Raw genomic sequence first — 19,230 nt, forward strand, 5'->3', positions numbered from 1 at the left:
AGAACAATCAGGGGATTTTTTAGTTGCTGCTGCACATTGAGCCAACAGAGAACTGTCAGCAACAGCTCTGTGTCCTGATTGTAACTATTTGTTGTTTTGAATCTACACAGTCTTTACAAATATGAGAAATATGGAAAAAGCAATGAGTGTATGAAAGATAGTCAATATCACTTGATGATCATTCCTTTAGTTAAAGCATTATTATGTTTTATTAGGGTAGGCCTAGATGTGCACATGAAATGTTTGCAATAAGTTAAAGTGTAAGTTTAGACCTATTTATATTTATATATAATTACATATAAATATATATGTTTATATATATATATATTTATATAAGACATGAGAGCACTCATGGTCTTAAAGCTTAGTATATGAGTGTTGGCAGGAGTGAAGACCAGATAAGCCTTTCCAGTGTTAAGATCAACAGGAAAGGGCTCAGAGAAAAGAGAACAACTGAGATCACTCAATGGATCTCGCATACTAAAAACTACAGCTTTGTAGAGATAAACATCATAAAAAGTCTGGACAAGTTGGCTGTCTATGCCTGTGTAAGCATTGTTTTTTGGGGTATTTTTTGTTCTCACTTCCATCTTCACTCACTTCTGTTTCTCTTGCTTTTCTTTCACTGTACTTTAAAAACTAGAGAAGGAAAGAATGTTTTTGATAGTTTTTTTTGTTTGTTTGTTTGTTTTTCATTACATTTTGCACTCCAGGCTGAAGACTTCAACCTTGTCATAATCATAATCACACATATTTCTGTTTCTATCACTGGATTATAGATTCAATTTCTTTTTCTTCCTCTGGCCCTACAAACTATGTGCAGTAGAGCATCTCCAGTAGAAGAAATAAATTAACTGTTAATCTTAAAATAGATAGTGACTGTTCAAGACCACATTTGACACTGAGTAGAGCAGTGGTTTGAAGCTGATTTCTCACATTGCCACAAGCCAAGTGACTTAGCTGACCACTAGGCAGTTGGTGAAGGTGAGAGCCTGGGAAAGAGCTGGGAGGGTGTCCTTCCATCCATACATGTGGAAAAAGTCTCAGTTTGAGGTGAGACACAGTGGTGGTTTCACACTGATGGCTAGCTAAGCTCCACCACACCTATTCAAAAGAACAGGGGGAGAAAATATGATGAAAAAATGCTCTAGGGTTGAAATAAGGACAGAGACATCACTTCCCAGTTTCTGGTATGACCAAACAGACTCGGTGTAGGGGAGAATAATGTAATTTATTACCTATTGCTAATAACAGAAGAGCAGAGAAAAAACTAGTGCAAACTAAAAACGCCTTTCTCTCCATCCCTTTTCTACCTCCTGCCCCCAAGTGGCACAGGAGAATGGGGGCTGCGGTCAGTCCCTGAGGCTTCGTCTCCACTGCTCCTTCATGGTCACTCTCTGCCCTGTGGGGGCTTCCCACAGGCAGCAGCTCTTCAAGAACTGCTCCCACACTGCTCCATACCACGGGGTCCATCCCCCAGGAGCAAACTGCTCCAGCACGGGTCCCCCCAGAGCCCCTGCTCCTGCGTGGGCTCCTCTCCAGGGGCTGCAGCTCTGGCCCGGGGCCTGCTCCTGCAGGGGCTCTCCATGGGCCGCAGCCTCCTCCAGGCCACATCCACCTGCTCCACCGGGGGCTCCTCCACCCATGGGGGGGCTGCAGCGTGGAGATCTGCTCCATGTGGGACCCACAAGCTGCAGGGGGACAGCCTGCTCCACCAGGGGCCTCTCCACAGGCCTCAGGGGAACTGCTGCTGCCTGCCTGGAGCACCTCCAGCCTTCCTGCTGCACTGACCTGGAGTCTGCAGGGCTGGTTCTGATTTCTCACTCTCCCAGCTGCTGTTGTGCAGCAGTTTTTCGCTTTCTTAAATATCTTATCACAGAGGAGCAACCAACATTGCCAGTTGGCTCTTGTCAGCGGTGGGTACCAGTTCAAGCTGGCTGGAGCTGGCTCTTATACATGGGGCAGCCTCTGGGCTCTTCTCAGACAGGCCACCCCTGCAGCCCTCCTATTACCAAAACAGACATAAAAACTTTTGAAATCTCTTCACTTAAATTAGATGAGAAAATGTTTTTATTCAGCTGGATGAAACACGGAAGCAGAAGTAAATGTAAATTTCAATCAGTTACTAGAAATTCAAAAGTATAATGTTGGCCAGAATTACTTATTTAAAATATACCCACCAAACTGAGAATGTCTCAGTTTGGAAAGATACGCTAGGCTTGTTTTAACAAGTGTTAATTTTAACATTTCAGATATCTGACAGGGATGGCATAAAGCAAAAGTGTTACAGTAACTTTATCTACATGAAAAGTGAAGCTAAAAAGGCTACAGATAGACATTCAAATGTGAGATGTGAACTACACATCTATGCTTTTTCGTGCTCCATTTATGAGATTTTTAGACTTCAGCAATCAGTGAGAATAAAACCCTTTAAACGTCTCAAGTCGAACAGACAAAATTCCAGGCATACACGCTTTTGCAAATCTTGAAGATTTTAATGATTGCTACTGCGTGTTTACAACAGGTACCTGAAGCCTGACAAAACAAAAGTGAGGCCCATTCTGTTATCCATCAATTATTATTCCTTGGTTTTGATCCAAATACCCAATCTTTCTAGCTCATTTGTTAGCAAAGTACTATAAAGAATTCAATTAGAGGTGGTTGATTGTTGTTTTTTATATGTTAATCTCTTCAGTGACTGAACTATGTCAAATAGAAAATGTTAATATGAGGCTTTCTGAATAATGATTTTCATTTTAGATTGTTTATTGGAGGTCCTGACAACTGACGATCTACAAAAAAACAGTGAAGCTCTCCTGTATTGCATGGGAGCTATAAAATTCATGTCTGGAAATGCAGTACTCCTTAATGAAATGGTCAGCAAAGGAGCTGTTGAAATGTTGCTGCAATTAATGAAGCAGATTAATGACATAAAAGAAAGTGACGCATATTTCTCCAACTTGGGCCACCTATTAGTCCAGGTTAGCATTTGCTTTTATTTCTAAAAGTAAACACTTCAAGGGGAAATTTAAAAAATTAATTAGAGATGAGCTATGCCTGTGTGCCACTGTGAGTTGTCCCTATATTTGAATAGGCTTCTTTTTATGAAGCTTATATGAAGTTGTTCAGGACCAAAATTTAATTATTGTAGGTATAATTAGTAGCTAATTTTAAAGGCTTCATAAATTCTGAAGTTAATAGGAATATTTTCAGGTACCTAATAAAACGAATTTCTGGTTATTATTTTATGGTGCTTACAGTGTTCTGGATCTTATAATAAATAGCAAAAAACGTGTTCCTTGTCTAAATTCTGTAAAAGGCAATGATAAATACAAACCAGCACTGCAAAATGCATGTTTAAAAAATGCATTGGAAAATATATCTACATTAATTTGACAAAGTACTTTTTGAAGAAATATTATTTAAGGAAGGGGCAACAGTATAAAAAACAATAGTAGAGTAGCTTTTTGAAGGCAGGAGGCTCAAAACTTTTTCAATTTGGTGAGTGATGGCTATAAAAAGTAGTCCTTTACCCTAAAACTGTTTAAACCACAGCGCTTTAGAACAAAATGTGTGTGTAAGTACATCTTCAGGTATCCATAGGTTGTGGTGTTTTGTATTTGTTGAGGATTTGCCAAGTAGATTTGTCAATTATTGATGTAAAGATTAGTCAGTGGTGTAACTGTAAGCTTCTGGGCTCTTCACAAGAAAACGAATTGGATGTTTTTTCTGAAGCAGTGATTATACTAAATGGCAGATTTCTCTACTAATTTATAAACAAGGGATTTGATACTTGCAATTCTATGTGAAAACAAATAGCTTACATCACCATGTTGCTCTTACTGATTTTTGTTTATTTTAGTGGAGCTGTGAGGTATGTCTCTCCAGAACAGTGTGTATAATCTTACACAAACATAGCCTGGGAGAGTTTGCAAATGGCAAACTAATAAAACAAATGAATCAGAGTATGTTCAGCTGTTTGACCTGCTGTCTGAACTTCCCTGCAACTTTGCAGGAATGTCTTTTCTTCCATTATTCCCTTACACTTTCTGCGTGGATAAATTTGGGTTTTAATTCAAATGTTTAATTTGCAAATATATGAAAGGAAGCTGTAATATTTTACATTTTTGTTTTGGTCATTATAATCTACGCTATTTTTCAGTATGATTGGAAGTGTAACAAAAGGTGTCTTTTGTACAGTTCGGATACGCTGGATGTTTCTAGGAAGGCCTCAGTTAATTTCTGGAAAGTCGGTACTGACAACTGTCTCACTAAGGTTGCTGTTTCAGTTGTTTGTATCTCTTCTGTAGTAGAACAAACACTAAACTGTAGTGATTCCTGCTGCTGTGCAATTGCTGTGTGACTTTTTCATGCCATTTCCTTTAGCAAATCTTCATTAATGTGAACCATTTCTTTTAACTGTTCAGTCTAACAGGACTAGCTCTATCTTCAGGGTTATCATATCAAATACCATTTCATTAAAAATTCACATCTTCAGAATACAGAAAGTTTTTGTGCCATACTTAAGCTTGTAGCAAAAGATTAAATATGCAGTGATGTACAGGAAAAATGAATTAATACAAGTTTTCAAGAGAAGAGGGCAAATTACACTGGAGGAGAAAAACACCTTAAGTATCTGGTGATCTCTGAGGGAGGCTCTGCTGGCTCTAAATCCTGATAGCTGAAGTGTCTCGGTTAAGTGGAACTGACCCTTCATTTTTTAACCGTATAATTGCACAATCACCAGATGGCAGTGTTATACATAATCTTGCCAGGTTGTATTTTGTTGGAATAAACTTTCCCTCTGATGTCTTCATTATTAACAAAATATGTTATGCAGAAGTTTCACAATACAAGAATAAAAATGTTTGTTATAACATGCATTTTTCCTTAACAGAGGACATGAAATCAAGGTAATTTTTGACTCGTTTTATGTTACTGCATCTCGTATTCTGATCATATTTCTATGAATTACAGGAATGCATATTCAAAAATCAAGGCATCTGAAGTTTAACTGGCAAGACTTAACAAGTACTCCATATTCCTCAACTGAAAAGCATTTAAATGTCTTCCCCTTTAAAAATAGCAATTATCAGCTGTTAAATTTCGTGGTTTTGTGAATTTGATCTTTCACATGGCAACATAAGGATTAGGGGTGGTGGAAATTGCTAGAGCCATTTGTTAGGCATTTCTGCACGAATCATGTCTGGTTGTAAAAATTAAGAGTAGCTCTTGAATTCATCTGGTGGCTGGCTGGCTTCTGTTATTTTGTAATTTGGAGTCTTGACATTTCAGTTATGTACTAACTGTTCTTTTTTTTATTAACTGTACCATCTTTCTATACAAGTTTCATTTCTGTCTAGCCTTTACTGTTTTTTTTTGTTTTTTTTTTTTTTTTTTGTAAGATAGTTCTGTAGTTCTGATGATGACGAACTCTGAGATTCCCTGATAAAGCACTAGAGGAAATGCAAGTCAATTTTCAGTAACTTCGCACATACACTTACCGTTGTACTTTGCAAATATTTCTGTCATTTCTAAGCCATGCAGAGATTGTATGATACTGGTCACTTACAGTAAAATTCTTGATAATTCAAGCGCATCAGTAAAGGTTTTAGGGTTTGTAAATGTACAGAGGCAACATAAGAACTCATTTTCTATCTTATAAAATATGAGTGAGGAAGTATGCTGGGTAAGTCATACTACCCTATGAAAACAAGGTGTTCCACGGGCAGTAAATCTGAAGTTACCTGATCTGAAATGGTTAAGGAACTTCTGGAAGGCTCTTATAAAAAGTGGTTTCTGACCATTTCCAACAAAATATTTCTGGATGTTTGTAGGATTTAAGAAATACTCTATTTGGGAAGTGGTGATAACATGAAATTTTATCATTTAAATAACAAAATAGAAGGATTACTCCATTAGAAACTAGAGAGGAGATAGTGAGTAAATGAAGAAATGCAAGAAAGTAGTTCTTGATAGCATGAGCTGAGACAGGAAAACACAGAATTAGTGCAGCTATGGTAGACCTGGTGGAGAAAAAGCCGCTGGTAGATGTCCAGCAGAACTGGAACAAAGTGGATGGTTATGATATTGTGTAAAGACTTTTCAGATTAGGTTGAGAGAGTGAATCACAGAGCTCTCCTACAATGTGGGTCCATTTTTACATGTTTTGGATTCCTCTGGTATTTTTGCTTTGCAAAAGGCTTCCAGCCTTGGTCTGAATTGCTGTAGATTTATTTACATTTTTAGTATTAATTAATTTCCTGAGGTAGTTTTTCACTTCAGCATTACAAATCTAGAGATTCAAAAACTCCTCCTTAACAGTGTAACTCCTCCACAGTGTACCTTTGTGGAGTTTGCATTTTGAAAGTTTATAATTACCTTGATTTTCCCTTGTATTAATAAAAATAAATGACCTGCAGTATTTGAACAGAGTTAAGCATTCTTTAAGCATTGATCACCGAAGTTTGTTACATGCCTGAGCCAGCAGTGCTTCCAACTCTCTTGGCTCAACATCAGCTACTTTTAGCAGCCCTCGAGCTCCTTCCTGCTTTTCTGTGCCATGCTTACATTTGGTTGCTGCTGCACAGCAGCAGAGCACTGAGAAAACTATTGCTAGTTAGAAATAACTTTGCTTGCAGAAGTTTCTGTTGTCTACCTGACAAAAAAAAACTTTCCTAAAACTTGTAGTATCTGAAGACATGTACGTTTTTGCCAAATTTGCTAAGATTGATAGCAAAGCTTTTGGAGGACGGACAGAATTGCTGTTGTGCTTAGTGACCTATGAGCAAAAGCTGCTCAAAGGCAACAACTCATCCTGCACTTTGACTGATTTTTCCTTCCAAATGATCAATTGCATATCACCGGGCAATCAGGACAACTCAGTGATGAAATACTTCATTTCTAGAGTTTTATGTGATTACAGAAAATTTGAACAAATAGTCTTTATGCCTTATATTTAAACCCGTATTGATTTAGTACTTGGCTCTTAAAATAAGGAAAATTTGAAGACTGTTCCTATTCACTTTAAAACAAATGATCTCGCGTTAATTTTATAGTTTCTGGTTTAGATCAAAAGTTAACTTACATGTCATTGTCTGTCTGACCTTGGTATTTAACTACCCTTAACTATGAAGAGAACCAGAGCATCTCAAAATATGCAGTAGCTGATTCATTGTGCATATTTACAAGTGATAGATTATTTTATGCTTTAAGTTCCTTGAAATAGAACAGTGTGCAAATACTTCATTTCCTCCAAAATAAGCTTGGGCTTCAGCTTTTAATTTATATATTGATTGAATGCCAGATTTCTCTTGACCTTGATGAAAATTTGTTGATCAAATATAAAATTCAATACAATTTATTTTATCAATTCATCTTCATTTGTCACTCACAGTTATCAAAATATGTATTGGATATCAGTACGAATTTGCAAGACTTAGATGTAAATTTACAAAATCAGATGTTATTTAATATATCACTTTAACTGTTCCCACAGCATTTCACTGAATTTCCAGTTAACACGTGGCCATATCCATGCGTGGGAAAGAACATGTTTTCCTCCAAGAGGGTACATGCAGGCAACGACCAGCATCAATCCTTTATTTTCAAACATTTATTTTAATATACACGCTTTTGTTACTTCCACATTTCCTGTTATGATTTATTGGCAAATACCTACCTGCAGAATATTAACAGGATATTCGGTCTGCCTAAGACATTATAAATAAGACCCGAGCTTTATGAAACTTTCAAAACAGTATGGATTCTGTAGTAAACAGCTACGATTAATGACTCTTTAAATATTCTGTACGCAGCTGACAGCTACTTTGCGAAACTTGGCTGACTTACCTCAGGCAAGATGCCAACTCATTTGCAGCGGTGCAGTCTCTGAGCTCTGTGTGGCGCTAGAGCAACGTCTGAACGATAAGGATGTGTGCACCTACATCGTCAGGATTTTCAGGTAAGTTTGGAACACAATTCTGCCTATTTCTGCTTGCAGTCAAGTCAGCATTACTCCTTCAAGTGACCTCAAAGTGGGCAGCATCAGGTACTAAAACTGGAAGATTTATTTTCATTTAATTAGATTGGTTTTGAAAAGGTCTGCATAGTTTTTAATGATTTTATGTGATAATAATGTCTTTACTTGGTGATAGGATTCTTTAATATCATCCATACAAACTTGGATTCGTTCTCCCAGGTAAAAATATTTTCTTGTATTGTGTCACTCTCCATTCACACAGATTCAAATTTTTGAAGTACCGTTTCAAATATGTTAGAATTGCATAAATGATTCATGATTAAGTTAATTATCAATTAATTTAATCAATTTAACTTAATGATTAATCCTGTTTAGGATTAATCCTATCTTAGGCCATGATTTTAAAAAGTGCAGGAAATTACCCAATCTTAAATTATATAGGGGACTGTATTGTAAAATACAGTAACAAAAAAATAAATCCATGCTCATTGTTTTGAATGGTTACAGCCTGTTTGAGGACATTAATCTGTGGGATCAGGGCCTGATTGTGCAGATGGAAGCACTGAAAGAATCTCAGTTTTATGGGCAGCTCAATGGCTGCTTCCCAAGATGTGCTTTAGTAGAGGGAGATCAGTGTGAGTGAATCACCCCCAAAAGATTCTTTTGTAGTCTCAATAGTTTCTCAGTTGAAAAGTTTCCAGTTACCAAGCACAAGCTTGCAATACCCAGTGCTAAATGGACTTACAAACAGTTTGAGGATTTTATAGAAGTTGTGAAATTAATTGTTGGCAATTTCAGGAGAAGTTGGATTATGAACACAATTTATGAATGCCATTCTGGGTGAAGTGTTTGCTGTTGCTGCTTTGTTACTGTCATGAGTCATGTTGCCTGTGGCTCCACATTCATTGAGCAGCCATCCTGGTATGGACTTTTCCCCTTATTCAGCCCCTCCAAATTATCCATCACGTTCTCCTTGATAGATGAGATTGGGTTGCACTTGGAAGAGCAGCTACATAACAATCTGTCATTCCTCCCTTCCCAGAGTTAAAAACAGGCAAAGTCTGCTCCTTTGCTGTGTGTGTTCTCTGTAAAGTGTGTGAATTGTTCCTCAGTTCCATGCCACCTTGTCTGCATTTGTCTCTCTGATTTTACTTCTAAAAATTAGTAAAATTCTAGTAAAATTAGGACTTCTAAAAATTAGTAAAATTCTAGCTGTGATTACAGATCACTTAGAGCATATCTACCTCTAAGAAGAGAGCATTTCTTTTACTTGGTAAAACGCCATGGAAAGTGTGGCTGGTTAGGTAATGTTTTTGTAATTGCACTGTAATTCTGACAAGGGCATCTACTTGATCTAGAATTCAACATGGAGAAAAAGTAATTTGTCTTATTTAAAATTTCCTGCTGCTTCTATTTTTTTTTTCTTACATTCAGTGATCTGCATGCTCTAAGGATACAAATTAGCCATAAAATCAATTTAATTAGCTTCCTGGAAATTGCAATCACAAAAAAAAAAAAAAAAAAGTTTTATACAGTATGGAATACAGATTTGAATTTTGTTCTGTTTTCCAGTAATATGGAATAATTATTCTTTTTCAGTAGCTTTTAGGCAGCTTTTCCTTGGAGAACATGCTCAGATCTATTCAGATTCTTCAGTTCTTTGAGTTTGTAAGTCTTGCTGTAATTGGACGTTAAATATTGTGACTGCAAGGTTTGTTCTCCATGTTTGTTGGTGAGAGAGATGCTCCGTCAGTGCTGACATTGGGCTCTGCTAGGCTTGTGTTAGGAAGGGAGTCCTTTATTCCTCTTCATCTGTCTTCCCATGTCACCTTATGGTTCTTCCATTTAATACTAAGAAGTGCTGCTGTTAATTTATTGTGTCAAATGGCAGGCAGGTTGGGAAGCTCCTTACATTTGTTTCTTTCCAGAATTCATCGTCATATGTGACCGTTTGCCTTTTATTAGAAGTCAAAGTATTGGCATTCGTTCCACTTGTTGGAAAACATGGCTCTGAGATGCAAAAGCAGAATGATTTCTAGTTTTACTTTTTTAATCTTTTGTGGGAAAAAAAGTACATTTATTCATTTATATTTTATTTTTGTACCTTTGTAGCAAACTTTCTTCCTATGATGACTTCTGTGCAGCTTTAGCAGACTGCTCCAGATGTTACATCTTATTTTTAGCCCTACTAAGCAAACACCAGAAGCAGCAGGTCAGTTTTTTCATCTCTTGATTTTTATATATTAATCCTCTGATGTGTCTGTGCATTATTGTGTGTAAGCCTGTTTTCTGTGACCTACTTTTACGCATTTTCCAAATAAAATTTTTAAAGGATTGACAGCATTTTAAGTAGTAAATAATTGAAGTGAAATCACTTAGATTAAAAATTCAAAGCAATACAGAAGACGGACAGTTGATTAACTTGTCTGTTGGTTGCATGTGTCCTCTGAGTACTGAATTGTTTTTCTTAGTTTAAAAAAAAAATACTTTTTAAAGCAAATAGTTTATTTGAAAATTTAATGGTAGGAAATTGTAGGGATTCTTCTGCCTTCCTGCCCTCCGAAAGACGTGTGAATTTTCCAGAGCTAAACAATTTGAAAGCAGAAGAAAACTAGTTCCTTGTAAACTGTGTAAGGTATCAGAATCTCTCTCTTCTACCAGGAAAAAAAAAAACATGCCTGTAAGACCTCATTTGGAACATGCATCCAGAAGTATGTGTTTAGAGTTTGTCAAAATGCCTCAATATTGCTAGCTAAAATTATACAGAGAGTATACTTGTTGCCAACTTCATTAGAACTTCAAGGATCAGGTGTTGGCTGTATTATTTTGCTGTATTGTAGTGATCTTTATTGTTTACTGGAATTACTAGGCTCTAGGATTTTGGTACAGAATCACAGTTTTAAAGATTACCACGTTGGTAGCAGCAGAGTGCCACACATGTGGCAAATTACTCAATTGCCAGGTAAGATTTAAGGAGAAAATATTTTTTATCTAAAGCATAAATGTTTCAAAGGTGGAATGAGGTTTCAGAACAATGAGCATTATGTTTATTTTTTAAAGTGAGGAACTTTCTTAACCGCTCCAGCATCTAAACTAGCTTAGCACATTTGGTTAGCCTGTACAATTTATAACAGGTTCAGTAATTCCTGGTGAATTGTTGGAAGGAGGCCTTTTGTGCTGCTATTGTTAAAGGCAGTTAATGAAGGTAACAATATCAGCTACGCTGAACAATCAATTCCTTCTCTTGCCAAATACAAAAATAATTTCTCCCTTTCCTGTTTACCTGCCTTCCTGTTTTCTATGATAGTACATGTGGAGGAGGGAGAGAGATTAAGGGACTTCCATTTTTATAAATGTCTGTTGGTTAACATTTCAGCAGCAGAGCTGAATATTTCTAGGTTCAGGCTACTCTCGTATTATATAGTCTTTGATGACACTCAAAATGCTATGTAAACAATATGAGAAATATTGAAAGCATGGTATTTCACTAGATTTATAGCTGGTTTTCCTTGTGAGCACTGTATTAAAATCTCAACAAATGATGGGACTGGGAGTAAGGAGCTTAAAGTGAGTAGCATCTTCCTTTCAGTCTTCATCTCTAATTTTGACAGGAACTTGTATAAGCTCCTGGCATAATAGCTTCATGTTATAATGAATTCTAGGCTCATATATATAAATTCAAATTGTTTGTTTTCAAGTAATGTTCAGAAGCTAGCTTCTCATATCTGCTTTCTTAAGTGGTTCTAAAATACACCTTTCTTCACTAAATAGCATTGATGTTTGTTAAATTGTCTATCAAAACACAAATTAGTAAAGAAATAGCTTGTATATTAAACCAACTTAGTCATTATAACATGATGATTATATATGCAGGGTCTTCAGAATAGTTATTTCTTCCTGCAGTTTTTAAAGAACCATGAAACTGTCATTTGTCAGCTTAGTGAAACCCAGCACAATCAGGAGGAACAAGGAGAATGCAATGCACCATTTTTTCTGTACTGTATAATAAACATTTGAGCTGTGAGAAGGGGGAGCGATTTTGCTGGGATACAGTTGGCACTGCTAATCTTTCTTTCAAAATGCTGACAGCTATTGAGTTATAGAGTGAGTTGGTATCTTTTGAAAAGAAAACAACTAACAGCAGTGTGGGTAAAATTGTTTGCTGTGGGAAGAAGTAAGGAGGAGGATAAATCAGTATTATTAACTCAAACCATTCAAAATCCTCAGGACCGAGAACTGATACGTTAAGAAGGAGGAAGTGTGTGGTTTTTTTTGAATTTTAAGGTTGTAAAGTTCATGTTTTTTCTACTGGCAATCATGACAGCTAGAAACATACTGGGAAAAATAAAATATAAAAGAAAGCCAACAGTCAGACTTTCTCAAGTGCTTCCATATCTGTGACTTTAAAAATAAGCATTAGACATCGTGAAAATAAAAATGTGAGTACTGGAAATGGGACTAATGACTTGCTCCCATACCACACACTGAATTCCACAGCTGCCACCCAAATAGTCTCTGTTCTTCTCACCACACTGCAGTTTCAGCTCTTTTTTCTTTTTTTCTCAGCTCATGCTCTCTCTTGGGTAAAAGAGTCAGAAAGAATGAGAAAGAAGTAATTTAACTCTGTGAGAAAGAAACTGAATTGGTGAGACTTGCTTAATTCCATGTGTCAATCTTAGGTAAGGAGGGGAGTACAGAGGATTGGAAAAGATGGATCTGCAAGGTGGGACTCAAATTCAGCAGTGCTTTTCAAGGCATCTGAAGTACGAGTTCTGCTGGACTTCACTCGTGCTTGTTTTTGGAGCGTACTTGTGTGAAGTAACAAAAAAAGTCCCCAGTGGCTGCCAGATGCCATGAAAGCTGTCAGAATTGTTCCTGTAGAGCCTTTATCTTGTAGGGTGAGCTTTGCATGCTTCTGTTTCTACTCAGCTTTGTAGTCTGGTGTTCTGCCCATCTCCAAAAATCTTTGAACAAGGTGCTGTTCCTCTTCCCCAGATCAGTATCTTTTCAGATAAGCTATGTAAAGATGATTTTCTCAGGCTGTGCTTAATATTACAAGCCGTGAGGAAGCTCTGCTTTTAGGACAGGGAGATTGTCTAAATAGGGCAGGAGCTTCTGTCAGTAGGTCAGGCACTGCCTGAGCTTAGGTATCCTTTTGGGGCCCTTCCAGCATCTGTATAATCCTTCATCAGCATACGGTTAAGAGGCTGTTTTCAATCTGAAGGGCACAAACACAGGGTGTGATGCTAAAATTTGCATAGAAGAGATCTTGTGACTGCTGTACAGAAGAGTCTCTTTATACTTCAGTTTAGCCTAGTCTTTTTAATTAGAAAACACTTGGCAAGCATCTGACATCACTGCATGTGGCAATTGTGTCTGCTAAGCAAAAAATAATTACACTGGGTCACAAGAAAGGTTCATCCAGCCTAGTAATCAATAGGTGAAAATCAGATGGCTAGAGAACAACAAAAACAGAGCAAGGCTATATGATACTTCCTATGTAAACTTACCAACCCCCTAGCTTTTTCCGAGTTAGAGACTTCCTCAGCCAGATGGGGTTCTCTGTGTATGAAACAAAACTCAATGGACTTCTCCATGAGATCCTAGTCTCCCCTGTAGAAGTTAGTACGGAGCTAAATACCCCATAAAAACTTCTAAAATACTCAATATCCATTGACAAGGAGTAGCAGCTAACCAATGCACTAATAATTTCTCTTGCTTCTTTTGAATTCGGCCTTTACTATCTTTATTTGATACCCTCTTGTTCTTGAAATGAAAAGCTGGGAAATATTTAATCACTAGTCATTCATTTCACACTAACTTCATAGACCTTTGTCATATAGTCTTCAAGTTTCCTCTTTTCCAGGGTGAAGAGACCTTGCTTATACTTCAGAGTCCTTGCTTGCTTAGTCGTTTCTGATATAGAGCTATTCCATACCATTACATGTTCCTATGGCTTTGCTGAGAACTTTTTACAGTCCTGTGCCCTGCATTTTTTTTTTGAGATGAGGGGACCCAAATGAGGCTCTTAAGATGTAGCTAGATCATAGATTTGCACGCTTGCAAAAATTTGTTTCCCAGTGATTCTAAATATCTGACTTGTTTTTCTGACCTCCTGGGAGCAATACAACCCCATGAGGAATCTGTCACTAACCCCAAAATCTTTCTACAAGTGGTTATGGCTGGTACAAAGGTTGTAATTTTGTATGTAAAAGTGTGGCTGTTCTGTTCTACTCTACACACATCATTTCATGTTTGTCTGCATTTAAATTTCATGTTATTTTATTACCAGATGACTACAAATCCTTCTGCTTTTCAGTCAGCCTTTATCTTTGATACTTTGAATATCTTAGTGTCATCAACAGGATGTTGTATCCCTGTTGTTTCCCACTTTTCCATGTTGTTTATGGACACGTTGAACACAACAGGGCCCATCACAGAAACCTATGGAACTTCTCTGGCCGTATTCTGCCCTTGCAGGAAACCGTAATTTACTGTTTTCTATCCTTTCAACACTTACCTGTACCAGAACATTCTCCCTTACTTAATTTCACTAAAATTTTGTTGAGTGATGTTGTCAAAAGTTTCTGGAAAGACATACAGGTTGTATCAGATGCATCTGCTTTATGTCTCTTGATCCATTCAAAGAACTTAAGAATTGGGTGTCAGGATTTAGGAATCTTAAAGTTGCTTTCATTTATTCAACTGCCCATAAATTTTATCGTTCTTTTTTATGGTTTCTTCAAATTTGTCTCATACAGACACCAGACTTGAATCTCACTTTGATCCTTCTCTAGCAAACAGATTTCATTTTTGTTACCCTGTCCTTAGACGTCAAGCCAGTTTTGAATGAGAGGTTGCACTTCACTGTTAGTAATTAAGCTATTTAATTAATGAGTTCTTTTAGAACTCTTGGGTGATTTTCTGTTCCTGGTGATTTGCTACTGTTTGTTTCGTCAGCTTGTTCTCTAAAAGTGCTTGTGATCACTTCAGTTTTCGATAGATCCTCGTATGAGTCTTCCTCAAAGAAGACTACAGCATTGAAATGTCCCTGCTTTCTTTCATGGTGGGCATGAATCAATGCAAGGAACTCATTTAGCTTCTCTGCAGTGACAATTTCTTCTTGAATGTTCCTGTTTTATTCTGATCATCAGTAAATTCTACAGATTCTGGCAAATGTCCTGGTCCCGATATATATGAAAAGGTTTGTTATTATTTTTCTATCTCTTGCGTCAGCCAGTAAATTGCACTAATTTACAATTATAATTTGTGTGCTGCTTTACCTGTTTGATTTAACAATCAGTTTGACACAATTTACTCTATTGAATGAAGAATGAATGGACTGGAGTTGCTTTGTCATCCTCTCTAAGGAGATGCCTGCATTTATTGGGTTCAGTGTGCCTGGAGCTGCCAGACTTTCTTCCCAAATGCATCGACCAAGTAGCAGGTCCCAAATTAGTTTTGTGAGCAAGCAGACTTCTCTTTGTGAGAGTTTTTCTTGTCTCCCTCTGAGAAGAAGACTCACAGGGCTGTTGAAAGTCCTTTTTGCTTTTTGGATTGCTGTAGTGGGGAAGACTGTCACAGACGGGGCCTGTAAATGCAGAGAATTTTTCTACTTTGTTTTTAGCATTATTTTTTTAGGCAAAGGATTATCTGCATGCACTGACTGGCCTTCCTGGATGGTTTCTTTGGGTGGCTTATGGACAATTTTGTGATGAGCGCCCGAGAACCCAGTGTCTGTTTCAGTCAGTCAGTCACATGAAGTATGTCATCTAATAGCCTACCACAACCACAGGCTCTTAACAAGGGTCCAGTGCTGCAGCTATGTTTAGTTTTGATTTGCATGTTTGCCTCCGAGATGCTCTGAGAGTGTTACTGAACTCAGTGATGCTCAGTGGCATCATTGTCTTATGAGATACTGAAGATTTATTATTGATTTATTCTTAATTATTTCTATTTTTTTAGAGATGAATCATGCTTGTGGTTTTGTGTCCATAGCTTTGCCTCTAAAGAAATGGTCATCAGTGCTGACATAAGTGTTTTTTTGTGCTTCTGTTACTCACTTTTCCTCTCTGTGCCATCCCTCATTTGGGCTGAGGACAGCTGTTTGTGTGACTGCATGATGCAACAGGTCATAGAACTGACCCAGCTTCCAATAACCCTAAAAATGAAGGGGGGGGGGAAGCAGTCCTTTGCTGGGTTATGACCTGCATCACTTCCCAGTCTAATTTGTTTACACAAATGGTTTTTCACTCACAAATACTCAGGAAACAACATGGGGCAGGAACCAAACTGCGAGTGGAAAGTAGTGAGTGCTGGTTGTGCCACCACTTCTGCTGAAATGCTCAGCAAGGTAACCCTGTGAAGAACTGGTCTAGATAATGTGGTTCTTTTCTCTTTATCTTATCAGCATAATAGTGTCCTGGATAATTAACGAGGCCATGAAAGGGATATAGTAATCAACCGTTGAAAAACAACTGACATTTGCTTACTTGCAAGAATAGTAAGGTCTGGCTCATATGATTATTTTTTCCTGCGTTTTCTGTATGTTCATAACTGACCATTTATTTTCTTCTGAATTAACGTGTTGTTTTTTTTTCCAAGAAGGAAATATCCATTTTTAGGATAATTATTGTGACAACTATGAAAGAATTTTCCTGCTAATAAATCTGAATAACCACATAAGGCCACCTTTTCCCTACAGTGTGATTTCTGACAGTAGGCTGAACTGATAGTTTATTTGCGTCTTCCTAGTATTCTGGTAGTGATGTATAAGCATTTTTTTTCTTTTTGGTCTAAAAGAAAAGGAAAAATGGGTAAGAAGAGTGCAAAATATGTGTTTTGAATGGTAAGGAATGTAGAGCTCAAGGTTAGTAGTCAACCAGTCTTCATTGGCATATATCATATAGAAGCATGTTGTTTTGGTGTACCAGAGGGTACAAAAGAGTAGTAATAATACTCTCATCAATAATAAGAGTGTAAGTACTTATCAGATAGGTAAACATTAGAATATTGCATTATAAAATGGTATTACTGCTTGATGTGATGGACACTCACTAAAATATTTTGCCATATTTTTGTATTCATATTCTACAAAAGATGCTCAAAGCTTTCAAGCTTTAAAAAGAACTACAAAAATTATTAAAAAAAAAAAAAAGGAAAGAAAACACAACACCCCATGATTAAACAAATCAATTTATCAGTGACAAAGGTCAGCTCATTAGCAAGCTGACTATTGGTAGAATTGCAAAGGAAGACATTTCTGTTCAGAGACCATCCTTCAAATCTAGAGAAAAAGATAGTAAGAAGTAGTGGCTGAGGCTGTACAAATTCGAACTAGTAATAAGTAAGGTTGTAACCAGGTAGATCACTAATCGTTAGAGCAATACTATGGGGGATAGAGTTTTGAACTTCTTCAGTTTGTGCTTTCTGAAATGTTTTTCGGTAGAGAGTATGTACTGCCTTTCATCAAATGTTGTTTGCTTGACAAAGTGCTTGCTTTTCTTTGTTACCTTTCCCAGATCTCCAGGTGCCTACAAACAAACCTAAGGGCATGACTTCATCATTACTAACATTCGTTAAGTGAACCCTATCCTGAAAAGTTTACGTAAACCGATTGTGGGGTGTAGAAACTATTGGGTAGGGTCCTGTGGCATGTGATACAGACAAATCTGTACTTCTGGGCAAGCAGCTCTGGGTGCTGTGTTTGAGCAGGCAGGGACAAGGTGACCTCCAGAGGTCCCTTCCAACTTTAGCAATTCTGTGACATATAACTACGTTCTTCTAGTCTGTCTTTAGACTATCAGACCCTGCAAAGAAAGCCTCAGTTTTTCTGTCCGAGGGTACCTAAAAAAGCAGAAAGACAAACTTGTAAATGGATTTGAATGAGCCCTAGAAGCAGCTTTATACTGCTTGGCAGGTGGCAAAATTTTGCCTACTGCTACTGATTGTGTGTACCATGAAAAAGCACATTTCATTTACAGCTGGAGATAGGGAGCTGCTGGCATCTTGATTTTTTTGTTTAATACTACCCTTCCCCTTCTGATGGGTCCAGACAGACTAACAACAGGTATTTGGCCAGTGTGTACAAACTCTGGAAAACTTCCCTCCTTTGTTTGTCTTGTTTTAATTGGAAATCACTGACCTAATTGGCTGTCCTTTCTTACTGATAAGTAAACCTGTACTGTTTGTAGCTCTGTTCATCATGATTTACATGGAAAGACAGATACGTTTTAATTGCGAAGATCAACTGCTGTCAAGTTCTGTGACTCAGCGAGTACACTGAGTACCTTTGCTACTAGCACAGTGCAAGGAATAGGTTTTTAGAGTTAGAGAATCAAAGAAATCTTTTATACCAGCAATAAAATGTACGTGGCTCCAGTTGTCTGAAAATTAAGACTTAGATGTTGATGAGGTATGCGATGCATTTACCCCTTTAAATAGGAAAATATTGAAGGATCTTGATAGATTGGAAGAAAAGAAAAAAAATAATGTCTCCTTCTGGAGCTTTTCTTGACATGTTTCTTCAAAGTTAGCTTTACAGGTGAAATTGTGTGGTTTCATGCATACTCTTCCCATTAGGTATGGGTGCACTCTGGACAGTGTGCCTCACATGAATGCCTCTGCATAAAAAGATGAAATAACCAAACATAATTCCTATCTATGATCTCATTTGCTTTTAGTGCCATGCATATTAAAACCTACATATCATATAAATGAAACTAATAAATGACTCGTGTATGATTTTTCTGCAGATGTCCAAGAGGGTCTGAAACTCCATATACAGCTAATATTCCAAACATTTGGCCTTGTACAGGTTTAGTCTTGCTAGCAGTTTCAAAACACCATCCATCTTTGCATGTATTCCTTTACCCAGCAATTCCAAGCTGGTGTTTGTTACTCTTGCAGTGCTTACAGCAAGAGCATTTGGGAAAAAAAAAAAACAACACAAAAAGCCCAAAATAATCTGAACCTTAAAGCATTACATGACATGCTTTCTCTTTGACTCTGCTAGCTGAATTATCGCCGGAAGATAAGGAAACTTTGGTAATATGCTCTTAAAACCGGATGTGCTTGGCTAGAAAGAAGCTGTATTTGAGAAGTTTGTTTTGCTGGCTTGGAGGTGGAAAGCACAGCTGAGATCACACTTCTCAAAATATCAGTTGATTGCTGTACTGTACCTGTTTGTCTCCTTGCTGATTGGGTAGAGCAGTTGCTGGGCTGATACTGGTTTGACCAAAATTAGCAAG

The 19,230-nt window shown here is 37.4% G+C and overlaps 1 protein-coding gene across 1 annotated transcript in view; it reads left to right on the forward strand.

The window, feature by feature from the left end:
• The window catches only part of ARMC2 (armadillo repeat containing 2), a 64,669-nt gene that overhangs the window by 32,553 nt on the left and 12,886 nt on the right, over window positions 1–19,230 (forward strand). Inside the window, exons 11-13 of the mRNA XM_084283635.1 lie at window positions 2,761–2,981; window positions 7,818–7,963; window positions 10,094–10,193. Coding sequence (XP_084139761.1) covers window positions 2,761–2,981; window positions 7,818–7,963; window positions 10,094–10,193 — 467 coding nt within the window. The remainder of the gene's footprint in view (window positions 1–2,760; window positions 2,982–7,817; window positions 7,964–10,093; window positions 10,194–19,230) is intronic.

The sequence above is a fragment of the Netta rufina genome (genome assembly GCF_964035555.1).
Source record: "Netta rufina genome assembly, chromosome: 3".
In the NCBI taxonomy this organism is placed as follows: Eukaryota; Metazoa; Chordata; class Aves; order Anseriformes; family Anatidae; genus Netta; species Netta rufina.